The following is a 17,263-nucleotide window of genomic DNA, read 5'->3' on the forward strand; positions in this document are numbered from 1 at the left end:
TAAATACATAAATTAAATAAATGAACATTTTCTAATAGTTTAAAGTGCAGAGCAATTGGCCAGGCACTTTGTGGAATACAAGATTTATAGCAAATAAATGTAGCTTCTCTTTCTGGAACTCACCATGTAAGTAGAGAAGACAAATTCCCAAAGAAATAACTATTATAAGACAGATGGCATTGTAATGAAAACCTGAGCACAATACTGTGTATCAAGGTAGTAGGGGAGGGTGTTTGAGGGCTGTACATTAATTCCAACTGGGGAAAAACATGACACAATGCTAATACTATTATCAAAAATTCAGAGCACTTGACACTAATTTCTAAGCAATATGTAGAATAATTTTAATATAAGCCTGATCTCATGAAAAATATTGGCCTCCTAAAATGGAAGATGGGTACCAATCACAAGGAGTTGATTTAACCAAAATCTGGGACTTTTTTTTCACACCACTCTTTACCCCGAAGTACCTGAAAGTCATTTTGATGAGGTGGGTTATGAAGTGGTGCATTCTTGTGTTTGGCCCTGTGGGTGAAATGTTATTTCTGGGGGAAATGATGCAATTTCCAATGTATGGGACAGAGTTGATTCTCTAATATAGCTTTCTCAGTACCAACTTCATATTCTAATCCCCTAGGGGGTTCTGAGAAAGAAAGAAGAAAAGAGAAAAAGGTGGAGGAGAAAAAGAAGAAAAAGTTGTCTAGCCCTAACCCCAGACTAATAAAATCATAATCTCTGAGAGAGGGGCCCAGATATTGGCATTAAATAAAAATCTCCCAAGAATGTAATGTGTTGCCATGATTGAAAGCCACATTGGTCTAAGACAATGCATCTCAAACTTTGCTGGGCATAAGAATCACCTGTATGGCTTGCTGAAACAGGATCTATGAGCCTCAGCCCTAAAGATCTATCTGGGATAAATGTCAAGGTTTTTCATTCTAACAAGTCCCAAGATAATGCTGTGCTGTTGGTCTCTGAAGTAGGCTTTGAGTGGCAGTGCTCTAGGCAATGGCTACCAAAGGCTCCCTAAGTATAGGCAGAGAAGCAAGTTGCCAAGGAGTTGCTGCTCAAAGGGTGATCTATGGACAGGCAGCATCAGCATCTCCTGAGATCTTGCTTCAGATTCCAACTCTCAAACTCTTCTAAATCAGAATCTGCATGCCAACAAGACCCTCAGGTGGTAAGCATGTACATTCAAGTTTGAGAAGTACATTCAAGTTTGAGAAGTTTGCTTTAATACTCAAATTTGATTCCATATTGGACTCTTCTAGATTTTTTTAAAACTACCAGCACCTGTGTACTGTTCTAGGCAGCCTTCTGGACATTGGGAGTTTTTAAGAACTGACTAAGTGTTTGTTTTTGTTTTTGTTTTTGTTTTTGTTTTGCACAGCAAGGTTTGAGAGAACCACCGCTCTACAAGACATGAGGTGAGGTGATATTATGCAAAATTTTCTCTAAAGTTATTTTCTTCCAATCTCCTGGTTTGTCACATTGCCTGACATTCCAATATTCACTCATGCATGTTAATAAGAATCTTCTCAAATACAAATCACTATAAGGATGAACATTGTTTTATCAGTCATTCACATCATTGTGTCAGCATAATTTGATTAGAACCTGAGATCACAGAGATGGAAAAAATGAGTTGTAATGGGGATTGGGAGAATGGAAGAAACCAATAATTTCAAATATTGGGGAGCTTTTTTTCATGGGCTGAGATGGATGAAAGGTTGGACTGTTGATGGTGGTGGGGTGGTGATAGGTTAGTTCTTGCTCAAACAAAAGGTAGAGTAGCACACTGAGCATTTGAGTAGCTGGAAGGGTGGGACCAAACAGTGATAATAAATTTCTTTCTTTTTATGAAATGAACAAGGAAATAATTGGTGAGACATTATGACATTATAATTAATCATGTTGAGATTGGATATAAAAGAGAGTATGTAAGTGGTTGATGAAGTAGCCACTAGAAACTATTAGAAGTATTTGCGTTATTTTACAGACATTTTTTGTAAACTGACTGAGCTCCAGAATCTTGTCATATATTTACCATGCTCGATGACATTTTAGATATTGATATCCTAGCAACACTGTACATACTGACTTGCTTCTTATTTAAGCCAGGTTAACTCTAAAAGTATGACTGAATAAATGAATGTGCTAAGTGGTACCCCTCCAATAAATACCTTGTCTACATACACAAGTCTAGGATTGCCAGAATTTTCTCTTTCATGCCACCAGCACACGTTAGATACACTCTGAGTCATTTAACTGGAATTAGGTAAATATGGAAGAAAGAGAAGTGTCAATGTTCCTCTTACTTAATGGATCACCTTGAGGGAGAAGCCAAGCAGTGATTAAGGGCAACTGTTTTCACATAACAAATTAGAAAGTCTAGACCCCCAATACTCACCAGCATCAGTCTTCTACAATACATGCAATCTCATGGTCAACTGCAGAAATTGAAAAATGTTGTATTTTTCTTTGAAAAAGTTCTTATTTTGTTTCTTGATAAATAAACACCAGTAACAACAAAGTCAACTAATTTAAACTATTGCTTTTATTATAATTACACGGGAGCACAAATAAATAATCACAAAAAGTATTGTAAAATATTGTCAATGCACTAAAGAAAACAATTTATTTTCAAACAACATCTGGTTACTTCAGTGGTATCAAAGTACATTTATAATTACATGTTACCTAAAAAAATCAAGTACAAAAATTAAGAGACATTAAAACATCAGTGTTCATATTATTATGTATATAGAAATGGCTAATAACACATGAGTAGAGAAATCTGTTATCTAATGCTTATTTGCACAAATTTTCAGGCACATACCTGACATTTCTAATGAATTATGAAAAATGCAATATGACATTCAAATTTTTAGATATGGTAAACATGTTATATTGGAATGGATGTTAAATGGTTTTCTTTAAAAACCCTGTCTTTTAAAAATGTAATGCCATTATCCACTAAAAAACATATAATTTTTATATCATCTTCTCATAGCTATTTGTTTCAATTGTCTGAAAGAGCAAGAAAGTAAACATACAACTGCTAAATACGTAAACACATTTTTAGTGCAAGATAACAAGACCTGTGACTTTACTGTGCTTTGTTTTTTATAATCACAGTGCACTTTACACAAGTTGCTACACTATAAATGTTAACTTACGGAGTTCCAATCAAAAGAAGTGCATACTAAACATTTTCATATATATTATATACAGTATGTATACTGTACGTGGGTGTATACGTGTGTAAATGTAGATGCTTTTAGGGTGGGCAAACTCAGTTATATTTGGGAACAATTGAACACTTCAAAAGAATTTTCACATGTTTGGTTGAGATAAATCCAACAACATTTCTTTAAAAAATTCCCCTTAAATTTGAAACTTCATAATATTTAAAGGGAAATATAATCAGACATTTTTTCCATGTTACACACATTTTGCTGCAATGTAATTGACCCAAATATCAAAGAGTTTTAAATCATCCAAACCCCGAGTCATAATGTTCAAGTCCAACATGGCAAAACGTGTTACCCTTTTAATGATTTACATAGACGGCAGTACATATTATATATGCACACATTGAGGCTTACACATAAACATATTCTATACTTAGACATTAAGTTTAGCATGTTTAGAATTTTACCTTGACTATACACTTGATCTGAAAAAAAAGAGAATGTCATATGTAAACACAATTGTGTATCTTCTTAAAAACAATTGGCTTTATTTTGAAAATACTGATGATTGCATAATTAAGCTCCTTGAAGGGTGGGACGACATCTTTTTCAATGTTTAACACCAAGTGCTTTAGAATTTTTAAGTGCTTGATACATAAGTTGCTCAATAATCAACTGTTAAATAATGGATTAGTAACGAATGGTCCACATTCTACAATTAGCTGTCTATTTTGTATACATGGAAGATGTAGTGACATAATGTTAAATGCTATAGGTACCATTTTTCTTTTATTTCTACTTAAGTTTGGGACTCAATGAATTGTGAATTGCTATCTATTCTACTTCTATTTCTTTGCAAGTGTGAATTCCCTCTCATCTCAGATAACTTACTGCTTAAATCGTAGGAATCGTTTCTTAATTTCACATGTGAGTGTAGTTATTTTACAAGCTCTTTTCTACTTTAGGAAGCTGACTTGTCTTAATATGGAAGTGATATTGAAATTACATTTGTATGTGCATTGTGTTGATGTCTTATTTAATTAGTTAAAATAATAACCCAATAGCTTTATTTAGTTTTATTGACGTAGTCACCAGATTTGCTCAAAAGAATCAAACTAAATTCCCAGTATAGGCAAGACCTACCAACAAAATATAGTAATAAAAACATTCTTTTATTCTCTAGAAGCATTCAAAGACAATTTTGTCACTACTTTGGAAAGCAAAGTTGTATCTAGTTGTCTCCAGACAATTGGCATGTATTTGAATATATAACACTTAAAAACTACAAATTTTAATCTCCGGACATTCTGTTTTACTTTTCTAATTATTTTACATGGTTGAGTATTAACCTTCATTTACACAAATCCATCACATTTGGCGCCAAGCTTGCTTCAGTAGCATAAACATGGGAGAGACGTGGGCGGTGTTTATGTAATAGACTGCTCTTATACCTCAGAGGATGCTGGCTTCTGCAGTTGAAATAAATGCAGATTTTTATATTTTCCTTTCATCAATTCTAAAGAAATTTATATCTTCTCTGCTAAGGAGTGTTTCACATATAAAAGCATCTTGTGACAACCAATAAAATTCTGTTTCTATGAAATTTGCTGTGAAAGGACCATTTTTCATAAGTATGAGCTCTTTCAACCTGATAACCATGCCATGATATGATTTGTTCTTTGGCACTGCTAGAAATATGAGCTTTATCATGGCATAGTGTTCTGGCTATCTGTAGGCTATATTCTGACCAAATTAATATATTGAAGTATCCCGGTTGATTACTGCCAGAAAGTCAGCTTATTTTTCTCTACATACTAATGATCTCCTTTTCTCCATTTAGAGAAACACTACACAAAAAGGAAATTGATCATGGAATGATTATTGCCACAATGGACAATCGTATAGGCACAGAATAACAGTTTTTGAGTCAAATCTCAGTGAAGCCACTTTTCCAGATCTTTCAGTCACTTTCCACTTAAGTAGAGATTTGCGGAAATAAATGAAAATGGTTGCCTAAGATCAAATTTTCAAACAAGTTACCGCCTCAGAAAATAATGCGTTTGAAAAAGGAGTGCATGAAACCTGGCCCTAGCATGAGTCTGATAGAACAAATGGGAATGGTTTAATCCAACACAGATCATTTTAGTACTTTTGTTTCCTTCTTAACATTAAATAAACTTTCTGCCTAAATCAGAGTGATATGGGAAAGATAGATACGCATCTGAAAAACACACTTGCATCTCCCCACAGAAAGATATTCCCTAAATATAAATTGTAAGGGAGGGTTAATCATCACCATACTGAGCCTGAATATATACGTATCATAGACATGATGAGAATTAGTATCTTGTGTCTGACTGATAGGCTTGAGTATATGTGGTCATAATAACTTAAATCAGGATAACAACTTGGGTCATAAACACATTTTATTTCCATTCTGATTTTATCTAAACACATTTTCATCACCCTTAGATTTGTGCTCCATAGACTGTTAGGTTTGAAACATAATCTATAGCTGGTGAAACATGCTGGCGGGTTTTATTTAAGCTACTTAAGATCCCTTTGTAATTTCCTGCATTTGTGATCCTGTTTTTCTACCACCTCAATTATACAAGCAGAACCTGCAACTTCAGTAAGCATTTTGTGTATACAGTTCTCCCACTGAGTATTCATTCATTACACACACACACTCACACACATACACACACATACCCGCTCACAGACACACCAACCATACACTGCTCCCACTTACCTTTTTCTTTATTCTTTCAGAATTTGAATTGGACATCAAAATACGCATTAATTATAAAACATTAGAAAATCATGTTATAACATTGAAAAGGCTTTTGAAAGAAACTATTACTGATAAAGCATTACTGGGTTTGTAGCAATATAGATTACAAAAATTCTCTAACTCCTGTTGTATTTGGTTTTATTGAGCAGCACTGAACTATTGCTGTCAATACCCTTACAAGAAAAACTGCTATAACAATAACTTCAAAAACACACCTTTTCTCTCAGAAATATAATACTAAATTGATTGTTAACAAAGAACCACATACTATCAATTTTAGGAGGCATAAATAGTAAATTTAAATATACAAAATATATGTGATAGTTTCTTTTTTATTCATTCGTGGCAATATTTATATTCAACTAACAAGTTCTTCTTAAAAGATATATATATGATTTTTTTAACTTAAATTTCACCACCACATAAAATTGAATCCACCCCATCCCTCATCCCTTGCATTTCCTGTCTCTTTCTTGAAACAAAATAAAATAAAAAATGGTCATAATTCTTTCTTTGGTCATGGTGTCATAATCAGTAAGAATGGGTGTGATGATCACATACAGAAGATTATGACCCAGAAATGTGGTGATAACCGGTTTGAAAAAATTAACAAGAAATACATATTTTATTAGTGGATCTAAACTTTTAGAAAGATTGGCATTTAGTGTATTAAAATATGTAAACTGGTCTAGTTAAATGTTTATTCCTCATTTTCTTGGGGAAACAAGCATACACGTGAAAAGTTACTTAAATATAGTGATTATGGTGGCTACAATGCCACTGGTCCCACTTTCTTGAAAGCAGTCATGCTCTTGAGCTATTAATTCCTTGTTCCTTCCATTGTCACAGTGAACCCTGGTCTCCTCCAATCAGATCAACGATGCAAGGACACATGTCCCTAAAGTCATTTCTGAAGGAAATGTTTTCTGCTGGGATGTCCAATATATCCTAGTAACTTTCTCTGGAGTCTGACTAACCATTGCTTAGTTATTACTAAGTCAGACTAATGGTTAGTCTAACCATTGCCAGAGGATACTAAAGAGAAATTCTTATAAAGCCAGTGTAGCAAAAAGATTGCTGTCAATGTAACTTGGACGTCCAAATTAAGCATCACGTTTGCATTCATTTCCTGTCAAACCCTTGAAACTTAAAAAGCACAGATGCTCTTAACAAATATGATATTCAACTTCTACGTTACTAGCACCAGATCATATAATATGTGACTGAACATGATTTATAATTGTGAGCTCTTGTACAGAAACCAAATGTGGGCAAGGGAAAAAAAAATTTTTAATGCAAAAATTAATAATAAAAGGCAGCAAGGGATTACATATAAAAGAGATAACAAACCAGTTAATACCGAAATTATATCATATAGTAAACTCTTGATATTTCTGTAATTTATATATGTATAATGTGTATTATTTCAGATGTCACCCATAAACTAGTAAAATATTTACATTTTAATATCTTCTGGATTCAAAATAATCCGGGATAAATAAGTGTGCCTTCATTGCAAGGACATATGCATTTTATCTTGAACTTGCCACAAATAGGCACAGCTTCCCATGGCATTCCACTCCCACAGAAAAGATATGTAACAGTTCATTATCATATGACCGAGTCGACCTCCCTCTTCATATTAAGAAATGTGGAGCTCACACCATCCTGCGCACACTCATATGGCAGTATCCCAGAATACCGTTTGCTGTTTAGAATAGGGTGGAGGGCTGTACTTCTTGGCACCTGCATTCTTCTTCCAGCTGGGCAAGATAGGCATGCTATCCTGTTTGCAAAGGCCCTTTTCCGTTTTCTGTCTAGCCTTTATTTCCTTGCACAAGCAACGCTTTTTCTCAATCATCTCAAGCATTGTATGGTCTCCATGAAACCACTGCATGCATGCCACCTAGCAAAAAAGAAAGAGTGAATACAGAAGAAAAAAATGGAATGAAAGCATATTTCTTTTGCACTGTGCTAGTAGTTTCTTAGAACAATGTCAGCTGTTTCTATATCTCTTCTAAAATTCTTGTTTTGTCTTGTTTTAGACAAGGTCTCACTTTCACCCAGGCTAGAGTATGATGATGCAATCATAGCTCACGGCAGCCTCGACCTCCTGGGCTCAAGTGATCCTCCCACCTCAGTCTCCCCAGTAGTTGGGACTGCAGGCACATACCACTATGCTCAACTAAATTTTTAAAAATTTTTTGGTAGAGATGAGGTCTCTCTATGTTGCCCAGTGTGGTCTCAAAGTCACGGGCTCAAGCAATCTTCCCACCTCAACCTCCCAAAGTGCTGGGATTATAGATGTGAGATACTATGCCCAGTCCAAAAACTCTTAAGATAAATTAAGAAATAATTCTTACAAAACAAAAATAAAAGAGTGGAAACTATAAACAAACTTTGTACTTAAATTAGTAAACATCGTGATATTTAACAACAATTTGGGCATAAATATTTTTCAATATGTTCTAAAAGTTCATGATATGAAAATTAAATCTTTTACACTTTTAAGCAATTTTCCAAGTATTTACCTGTAACTTTATGTTGGCTCCATTGTCTTATTTGTGCCCATATTTTTAAATTCAATTATTGGAATTACTTTTCAGTGAGGTCTAATATGAATGTGATATGTTTTAAAGATTTTAATGAACATTTTTTATTCTTGAAATAATTTTTAAACACGGGTTTATTTATAAAGAGAATGTAGTAGAATATTTTTAATAATTCATCTCATCAAACTGATTTTAAGTGCACACCATATGCTTAGAATGTAAATGCTTAAATATTTCTTCTGCAAAGAAGTTTTTGCTATAGCTTTTGATACTTCAGCAAATGTCTACATTAGAATCATTGGTCCCTATAGTCACACTGACAAGGATTCTAATCAACTTCAAAAACTTGGAAAAATAGATTCATGAGGTCAATTTGGTGACCAGGAGAAAGTTCGGTGTGGACTATATATTAATACATATACACACATACATACATATTACTGGACAAGTAACCTCTGCTTCCAGGAATATGTGGCACCACGTCTACCAGTAACCATTTTTTGAAACAGAGCTAGCATGTTGAGTCTGTCACACAAGGACGGCAATAAAATTGGGCCCATGAGCTCAGCTAGGTTGTGGAAGCTTCCACATAATTGTTTAAGCAAATATACTCTATGACTGGAAGCATTAAAATAGTGCACTTGAAGTCATTGAACTTGCTGTTACAATTTTAGGGTGATAATTAGAGCAAATACTTACATAATGCTTACTCTATAGCACATTTCATTCTAAGTACTTTGCATAGTTTAATTCATTTATTCCTCATCAAAATGCCCTGAAGTTGTACTATTTATTAACCCATAGTGATGAATAAAAAGAGCCTTAAAGTGATTTGGTAACTGTCCCACAGTTACAGAGCCAACAAATGGCAGAGTCAAGATTTGAACCCAAGAGTTTATGCCCAACACCCATGCTTTTAACAACTACACTATGCTGCCTCTCAATGTATGTATACACAGAACTAGAAAGAATTGGGAACATGGATTAATACAACACCCTATGTATGTATCTAGTCCAAAACCAGGCAGGTAGATTTTGGTGTGAACAAAGCTAAATCAAATTCTCACAATTTTTTATGCCTTTTGATGTCCTCTAGTTCCTAGCTCAGGACCGTAGACACGAGCATTCACTTTTTAAATAAAATTTTAGGTGTTTGTTGAGTTAATCTAATGAATAAGCCTGTGTTCCAACAGGAGACTCTCAAAGTGGCTCAGAAATTTTTCAAAAGACTCACAATATTTCATAACATGATAATCTGTGCAATAAAAATGCAGTAACTCTATTTTGGTGAAAATGCAAGAAAAATTTATTGAGTAACTACAAACTGTCATAATGAAATTTGTAACACAGAATTCGCAGGGGACAGGCCTCAAATCTCACTCATCTTGGTGGTCCCAACATGTAAAACAGAGTCCTAGGCTTTCAATAAAAGTTTTATGAGTTAAATAGAAGCCACCGTCATAGAACAGTTTTTGTTGTCTCTCAAAAAAAAATAAAATTAAATCCAGATAACCTTCTTAGTAAAATACTCTGGGTTCTATACATTTCAACATCATTGCAAAACCTCCAAACTTCTTTAAGTCTCAATATTTCTTACAGCATCACTTCTATATTTTTATTTTATTTACTTGTCTACACAAACATCAAGTCATGCGTTACTTAATTCCCTTTAATTTGTTTGGCATAAATTGGTATGTGCAACTGAAAAATAATTTTTCTGTATTCCTTTGACAACAGGGTCACCGATATATTTCATAGTTGCATAACATTTCATATATGTTTATACAATGTACTGTATTATCCATAAAATATGTATTTTGTTTCAAACAGAAATGCTATAGAGGTGTGTAAATTTAGTAAGAATACATTTCTTAAAACTCTAAATAATAGAAGAATAAGAATAAAAATTATAAAGCTTGGAATTTTATTCGTTAGATTTTTACTTTACATTAAATAGTTATATGTCCACTTGATTGATAGAATGGTCTGAATTGCTAGGAAAACAAAATAACCTTTTTTTTCAGACTTACTCCATAATATTTAACTCATCTTTTGAAGACATGTGTAGTGAGTGAGAAAGTATTGCCCAGTATATAAAATTCCATGAAGAAAGCATTGCCCAATACATGAAAGATGGCTAGGCATCAGACAATAATTCAAACTCAGGTTGCTGGAAGATTGTCTATTCAAAATATAATACATATTTGAAAATATCTCAACAAATATATAGATTCTAGTATATAATCTTATTTTATATCTGCTATCCATTTGTTTCCATTTAAACTCCCCCAAAAATATTTCTGTTAAGATGTGATAAATAAACATAGAATATAATTATATTGTGGGAAGATACATCTGCTTCCCACATTTATTTTTAAATAGCACATGTTTGGGTGCATAGTCGTTTTAATTCTCAAAATCGAACTCCAGTATCATTACTGTGGCCATTTCCATCATTGAATCCCCCCAAAATATATCTAAATATTATTTTTTGCTGATAGTAAGATGTCATGCTTTCATTCATTGTTTTGGATATAATAAATAGCATGTTTAGCAAGTATATGAAGTATGTTAAAAATACTACCCATAAAAAATTGCATCGCTTTTCTATTTTCTTTTATCACAAAATTCTTCATATTCTTAAAAGAAAAAAAAAAAGACGTGTAAAATCCCATTCCATCTCTCCTTGGAATTGAAAGAACTCTGGGAATTGACTATTAAAACGAATTTGAAGCCAAGCCCAGTAAATAAACTCTTCTAGTTTAGTTATTTAATTCAATGGCCTTATTTCTTATCTTTAATCCAAAGACATTTATTATACTGTTTATCCCATGAAGAAAAGAAAAAATGTATACATAAGTAGGTAAGTACACATCGAAAGTTAACTGTAGGACAATTGTTCAATTCATATGAACACACATCTCTAGGACAAGATTTTTATACCGGCATGATTCAGCAGAAGCAATATCCTTGGAAAATAAGTTCATGGAAATAAAATCAAGTGAAGCTTCCTGTCTAGGAGGTGAAATTTCAATCTCCACCCCTTTTATGTGGGCTACACACAGTGACTTCATCCTAAAAAGTACAGTATGGAAAGCTAGGAGGGAAGTAACTACACATTGGAGGAACCCAGTGTTATGGTCTGAACATTTGTGCCCCCTTAAAATTCTTATGTTGGGATCCTAACCTCCAAGGTGATAGTACTAAAAGGTAGGACCTCCTCAAGGTGACTGGGAGGTGCATGGGACTAGTACTCTTATAAAATAAACCCAAGAGAGCTCTTCCACCCCTTCAGCCAGGCTGCCGACATAGCAAGAAGTCAACAGTCTGCAAACAGGAAGAGTGTCTTTACCAGATCATAACCATGCTGTCAACCCCGCCCTTGGACTTCTCAGTTTCCAGAACTGTGAAAACTAACTTTTTGTTGTTATAAGCTACCCAGTTTATAGTATTCTGTTCTGGCACCCCAAAAGGACAAGATACCTGGCAAACATCACCCCCAACAGGTGATCAACAGTAGTAAATTATACTGGCAGTATGTATACTTGGTATAATGTGATGAGACCAGAGGCACTTTTATCTCTGCCATCTTCCTCCTCAAAACCCATAACTCCACTCTAATCATGAGAAAACACTAGAGAAACCCAAAGTGAGAGACAGTCTACAAAATACCATACCAGTACTCCTCAAAGCTGCAAAGGTCATCCAAAATAAGGAAAGTCTGAGAAACTGTCACATCCTAGAGAAGGGTAAGGAAACCCAATGACTAAGTGTAATTAATTTACATCCTATCCTGGAAGGGACTCTGGAGCAGGAAAAGAACATTGGATTAAAAACTAAGGGAATTGGAATACAGTATGGATTTAAGCTGATAATGATGTATCAATATTGATTCATTAGTCATGACACATGAACCATGGTAATGTAAGATATTAACAATGGGAGAAACAATGGGAGTGGAATATGTGGGAACCCACTGTACACTCTTTGGAACTCTTCTGTAAATTAAAAACACTATTTTAAAATTAAAAATATATATGTACACACACATGTATGTGTAAATATATGTATATGTGTGTTTGTATGTGTGTGTATGTTTAAAGATCAAGTGAATAGTCTATATTCTTTTCAACTCTTAATTTTAACTGTATCTTTCATTCTTAAAAAGGAAGCAAGACGGTATCATGGAAAGACCTAAATGACTTGATTAGGATCCTGATCATTGTGTGACACTGAAAAGTCATGAATATCTCTGAATTTCCTAAATACTGTATGTTGAATGAATATTGGTATATAATTCATATGTATATAGAATACAAATGTATATGTGCTTCACATATACATTTTATGGATATTGTACTGTGTGTGTGTATATATATAAAAAATACATATTGCTACACACTTCACACTTTATGTGGTTGTAGGAGGCAGAGAGCTAAAGCATATAAACAGAGAAATCCTCATATATTGTAACAATCTCATCTAATGATCCTTCAATGCATCAGGAGTAACATAAGTAAGAAAGAACTTTTAGTTCGCTTCAATAATTACTTTCTCTAGAAAATAAAATTAATTACTTCCTGAGATTAAGAGTATGTTTTCTCCAAAGAACAAAGGAATAGCAATGCAGTGCAATAAGTCTCCATAATATGTATTTAAAATATTCAATTTTCCAAAGTAGATAAATCATAAAGAGAAAAGAAAATACTCTGAAATAAGCACTTGGAGCATTTCAATATTGAAAATGATACCAGAATAAAACTGATACAAGCATGCATATCTCCACTGATTTTGATTTTTGTGCCTCATTAGTTAGCATGTGAAAAACAATAATTTATCAAAGGCCTAGGAGACAGAGCACGACTCCAAGCAAGCGCCCTGTTAACCTTGAAATTAATTTCAGCTGGGAGTCTTGAGCCTTGTCATGAGAGTAAAATTTAATTTCTTGAACAATAGGCACAGCAATCGATACTAATTTTCAGATGATCTGGGGCAACATTGTAAGTCCTGTGTTGCTGTCTCTGGGCCAACCTCTCCAACCTGCATTGCCCGTTGTGTGAGAAATTGTCATTTCCTGCATAAGGAGTGTAAGTTTAACCTGGCTGAAAAGGAAGCTGGAGTTCTCAAAGTTCTCTGGATTTTCTCTTTAAGGGAATTTTCTCCAGGAGACCATGGCTAGCATTGGTGAAGGAACAAGGAAGAGAAGGCATGAAACCCAGTGTGTGACTCAAGAAAGAGAGACAACAACTTCAGAAATTATGGGAGGCTGCAAGTCGCCTGCAACTGTGCTCGTCCTGTCTTTAGGTGTCATGAGGTCGGCCAGGGGTGTTATTGCTCTCATTGAAAATGTTCTTCTCCTACCATGTAGTGGGCAAAGAGGTTGATTTTTGAATTATAAAAACATACAGGAAAAAATAAGCATGTAAACACCATGGCTTTTTTACATATATTTTCAAGATAATGGATAGGGGTCAGCAAACTACAACCCACTAGCCAAATACAGCCCACTGCCTGTTTTTGTACTGTCCATGAGTAAGAATTTGTTTTTATATTTTTAAATAGTTAAAAAACTAAAATGAAGTATATTTCATGACACATGGAAATTACATGAAATTCAAATGGTGGTGTACATAAATCAAGATTTGGGGCACACAGATTTACCTATTTGTTGACGTACTGTCTACAAGGTAGAATTGAATAGTCAGGATAGAGACTATAGGCTCATAAAGCTGAAAATATTCACAACCTGCCCCTTTACAGGGAAAAAAAAGCACTCACTCCTGAACTATCATGCAAGATGAAAAATAATTCATAAAATTTAACCGCTTTGCTATGATGCATAAACTATCTGAAAAGGTCAAATAAATAGTATGCTAGACCTGTAAAAAGTGGGAAAATAATTTTAATTAAACATCTAAAAACTTGTTAAATTTCCAGTTACCTGCACCTTAGTAAATGGTTTTTGGAAAAAACTACTGTTACCCTAACATCACACTCTTTCCTAAACGTGTTTTCAACTAAGTAAATGATCATTTGACCCTTAAAATAAGTATCTATTAGAATTGTCTTATAGAAGGCAGAAAAAGATAATGTTAGTATTGGTGCTATATAAACAACAATGAAACAAAATCAAGAGATTGATTCACACGGGCTTATGATATTTTTCATATTGTTTGGCCCATTAGATAAACCAGAAATGATGAAACCTAGATTTGAAATCAGTTCTAGAAATTAATTTAGAAAAATTCTCTATGCTAAATATGTCAATTACATATCTTATAATTCCATCATTAGAAGGAAAAGCAGTATGTTAGAATTAAAGAGATAAATTGATTTAAATTGTATAGATAAGAGATTTAATATTAGGTCAACTCTTTTTAATAACCCTGCAGAGGTTACTTAGTTGCCTCTGATGTGTTACTGTGGTGACTTAACCTGAAAAATATAAGTTTAATTTGAGAACTTTCCCCCTAGTTTTAGTGAATTTATTTCAACTATATTTTGGAAAGTATGGGTCAACTTTACATAATTTGGACAACAACATAGCCCTCAATAAATCTTTTGAAATTGACATAACATAGAGCTGGAAGGATTATAATTTTCTGCACTTGTCAGCATATTCAGTAATAAAATTGCTTCCTTAGTTATCAAATCACAAGTCTTTCAAATGATCATCACACAGAGAAAAAGTATTTTTTAATGAGCATATTTGACCCGTATATCTGTTATAAAATAATTGATATTTTGGAAACATATAGAGGCAACACTACTCCTCAGAATATTTTACACTAAATATTTAAAAAGGAACAGTCAAATAATTCATGTGGGTTTACAATTAATTATAGACACCATTTATGCCACTTTAAAAAGTATAAATTCAAGGCTAGGAACATGATTCTGGACTAAATAATTTTCCCCGTTTTTATGAAGTCCAAATGAAGCTATTTGAACAGATAATCTAAATGGGTAATACCAAAATAGTAGGGACTTTTCAATTCCATTGGCTAGAACTTGATTTTGGGCTTTCAATGTCACTTTGATGACATTGTATAAGTTATGTATCTGGCTTTCTTGAATAACATGACAATTAGGGATTATATATAAAATGTACCTAACTTTCAGACTTTGATACTATTTGAAATAATATGCACCTTTGTCATGGCTTTAGGTTTTTCCATAGTCTTTCTCCTGTATTTTTTTCCATCTTTAACTCTAATCTACTGATTAGGTATTTCTTTAATTGTCCCCTCATAATTCTCCTTCATTTATCAGCACTGTTGACTCAGAACATATGTTTTATGAAAAATTATTAGGCAAGTCTACACCTGAAGCATGTACTGGAATTGCAGTGTTTATTTCCCATGTCTAAATTTAGTTTTCAGATATAGATATATTGATAAAATGAGAATCATATCTTGATTTCAGAGTTGCTTTTGAATGCAAAATCATTGGTACATATTAACTCCTGCTCTTCTTTTTCTAGATCTAAAAATCACCCTTGATGCACAGTGTCTGATCAGCTGCTAGGCACATAATAACAAACATCACATGTTGATATTTTAAGTTATGTATACTATTTATTTTTATGTATCTGGGCTTTCTTACCTTACCAATTACATAAAAGTCACTCATCAAGAAGATTTAAAAGTTATAAGTGAATAAGACAATTACATGATTATAAAGAAAAATAGTTTCAAATTAACATCTATTGCTCATTTTCTCTGCCTGTGAAATGAGGAAAACATCTAATGCTTCAATTTATAGTGATGTCCTTTAAGCAAGACCCATGTCACAAATTACTTTCAGGGATGAGGGCTGGTTTCAACTACTATGCTGAACAGTGACAATTATAGCTTATTTCAAGCTCCTAATACAATGCACATCCCTTTTAAAATATGTATGTGTGTGTTTGATGTTCAATTTTCAAGCTGGGAGCGGTGGCTCACACCTGTAATCCCAGCACTTTGGGAGGCCGAGGCAAGCAGATCACTTGAGGTCAGGAGTTCGAGACCAGCCTGGCCAACATGGCGAAACCCCATCTCTACTAAAAATACAAAAATTAGCCAGGCATGGTGGTGCATACCTGTAATCCCAGCTACTAGGGAGGCTGAGGCAGAAGAATTGCTTGAGCCCAGGAGGCAGAGGTTGCAATGAGTCAAGATCGTGCCACTGCACTCCACCCTGTGTGTCAGAGCAAGACTCCATCTCAAAAACAAACAAACAAAAAGTTGATTTTCTATTTTCTGAAGAGACAGTATAAGAGGAATAAAATGTATAAGATGACCTGGTTTTTATCACTTATGATATGTGAGATCAGAACAAGTTACCTAACCTTTCCTTTTTTTAACCTGTAAAATGAAAATAATAAAACCACAGGTTTCTTGAGAAGATTAAAGTCCTAATTTGGTATCTACTGAAAAGTGGACACTCCTGAAAATATAAGCTTCTCTACCCCAGTAGGCAATGAACTCTTTAAAGACAGGGACTCCATTATTAATCTTCATATTCTTAGCTTTTAATGCAGTAAAATTATGCAATAAATGTTTATAAAATAAATGAATGAATAAACAAATGGATCACACTAAGTGTAACATTTTCTGAGTATTTTCAGGAAAGGTGCTTTTGAAATCCTTGATTTCACAAATGAGTTCATTCCGCTTTGGCTCAACTGAATCCAGCAATACCTCAAATTGTACAAAGTTACCAAAAATATTGCCTGGGCT

At 33.8% G+C, this 17,263-nt stretch overlaps 1 protein-coding gene across 7 annotated transcripts in view; it reads right to left on the reverse strand.

The window, feature by feature from the left end:
- NYAP2 (neuronal tyrosine-phosphorylated phosphoinositide-3-kinase adaptor 2) overlaps positions 1-17,263 on the reverse strand; it is a 335,656-nt gene that overhangs the window by 19,629 nt on the left and 298,764 nt on the right. For 6 of the 7 annotated variants that reach the window (XM_032754219.2, XM_032754214.2, XM_032754218.2 and 3 more), the window contains one exon: positions 4,692-7,894. The exons of the other annotated variant lie outside the window; for it this stretch is intronic. In XM_032754219.2, coding sequence (XP_032610110.1) covers positions 7,667-7,894 — 228 coding nt within the window. In that variant the 3' untranslated portion in view covers positions 4,692-7,666. Of the gene's footprint in view, positions 1-4,691; positions 7,895-17,263 lie in introns of those variants that run through there. 7 annotated transcript variants of the gene reach the window in all.

This window comes from Hylobates moloch, unplaced genomic scaffold, assembly GCF_009828535.3.
Source record: "Hylobates moloch isolate HMO894 unplaced genomic scaffold, HMol_V3 SCAFFOLD_1, whole genome shotgun sequence".
NCBI lineage: Eukaryota > Metazoa > Chordata > Mammalia > Primates > Hylobatidae > Hylobates > Hylobates moloch.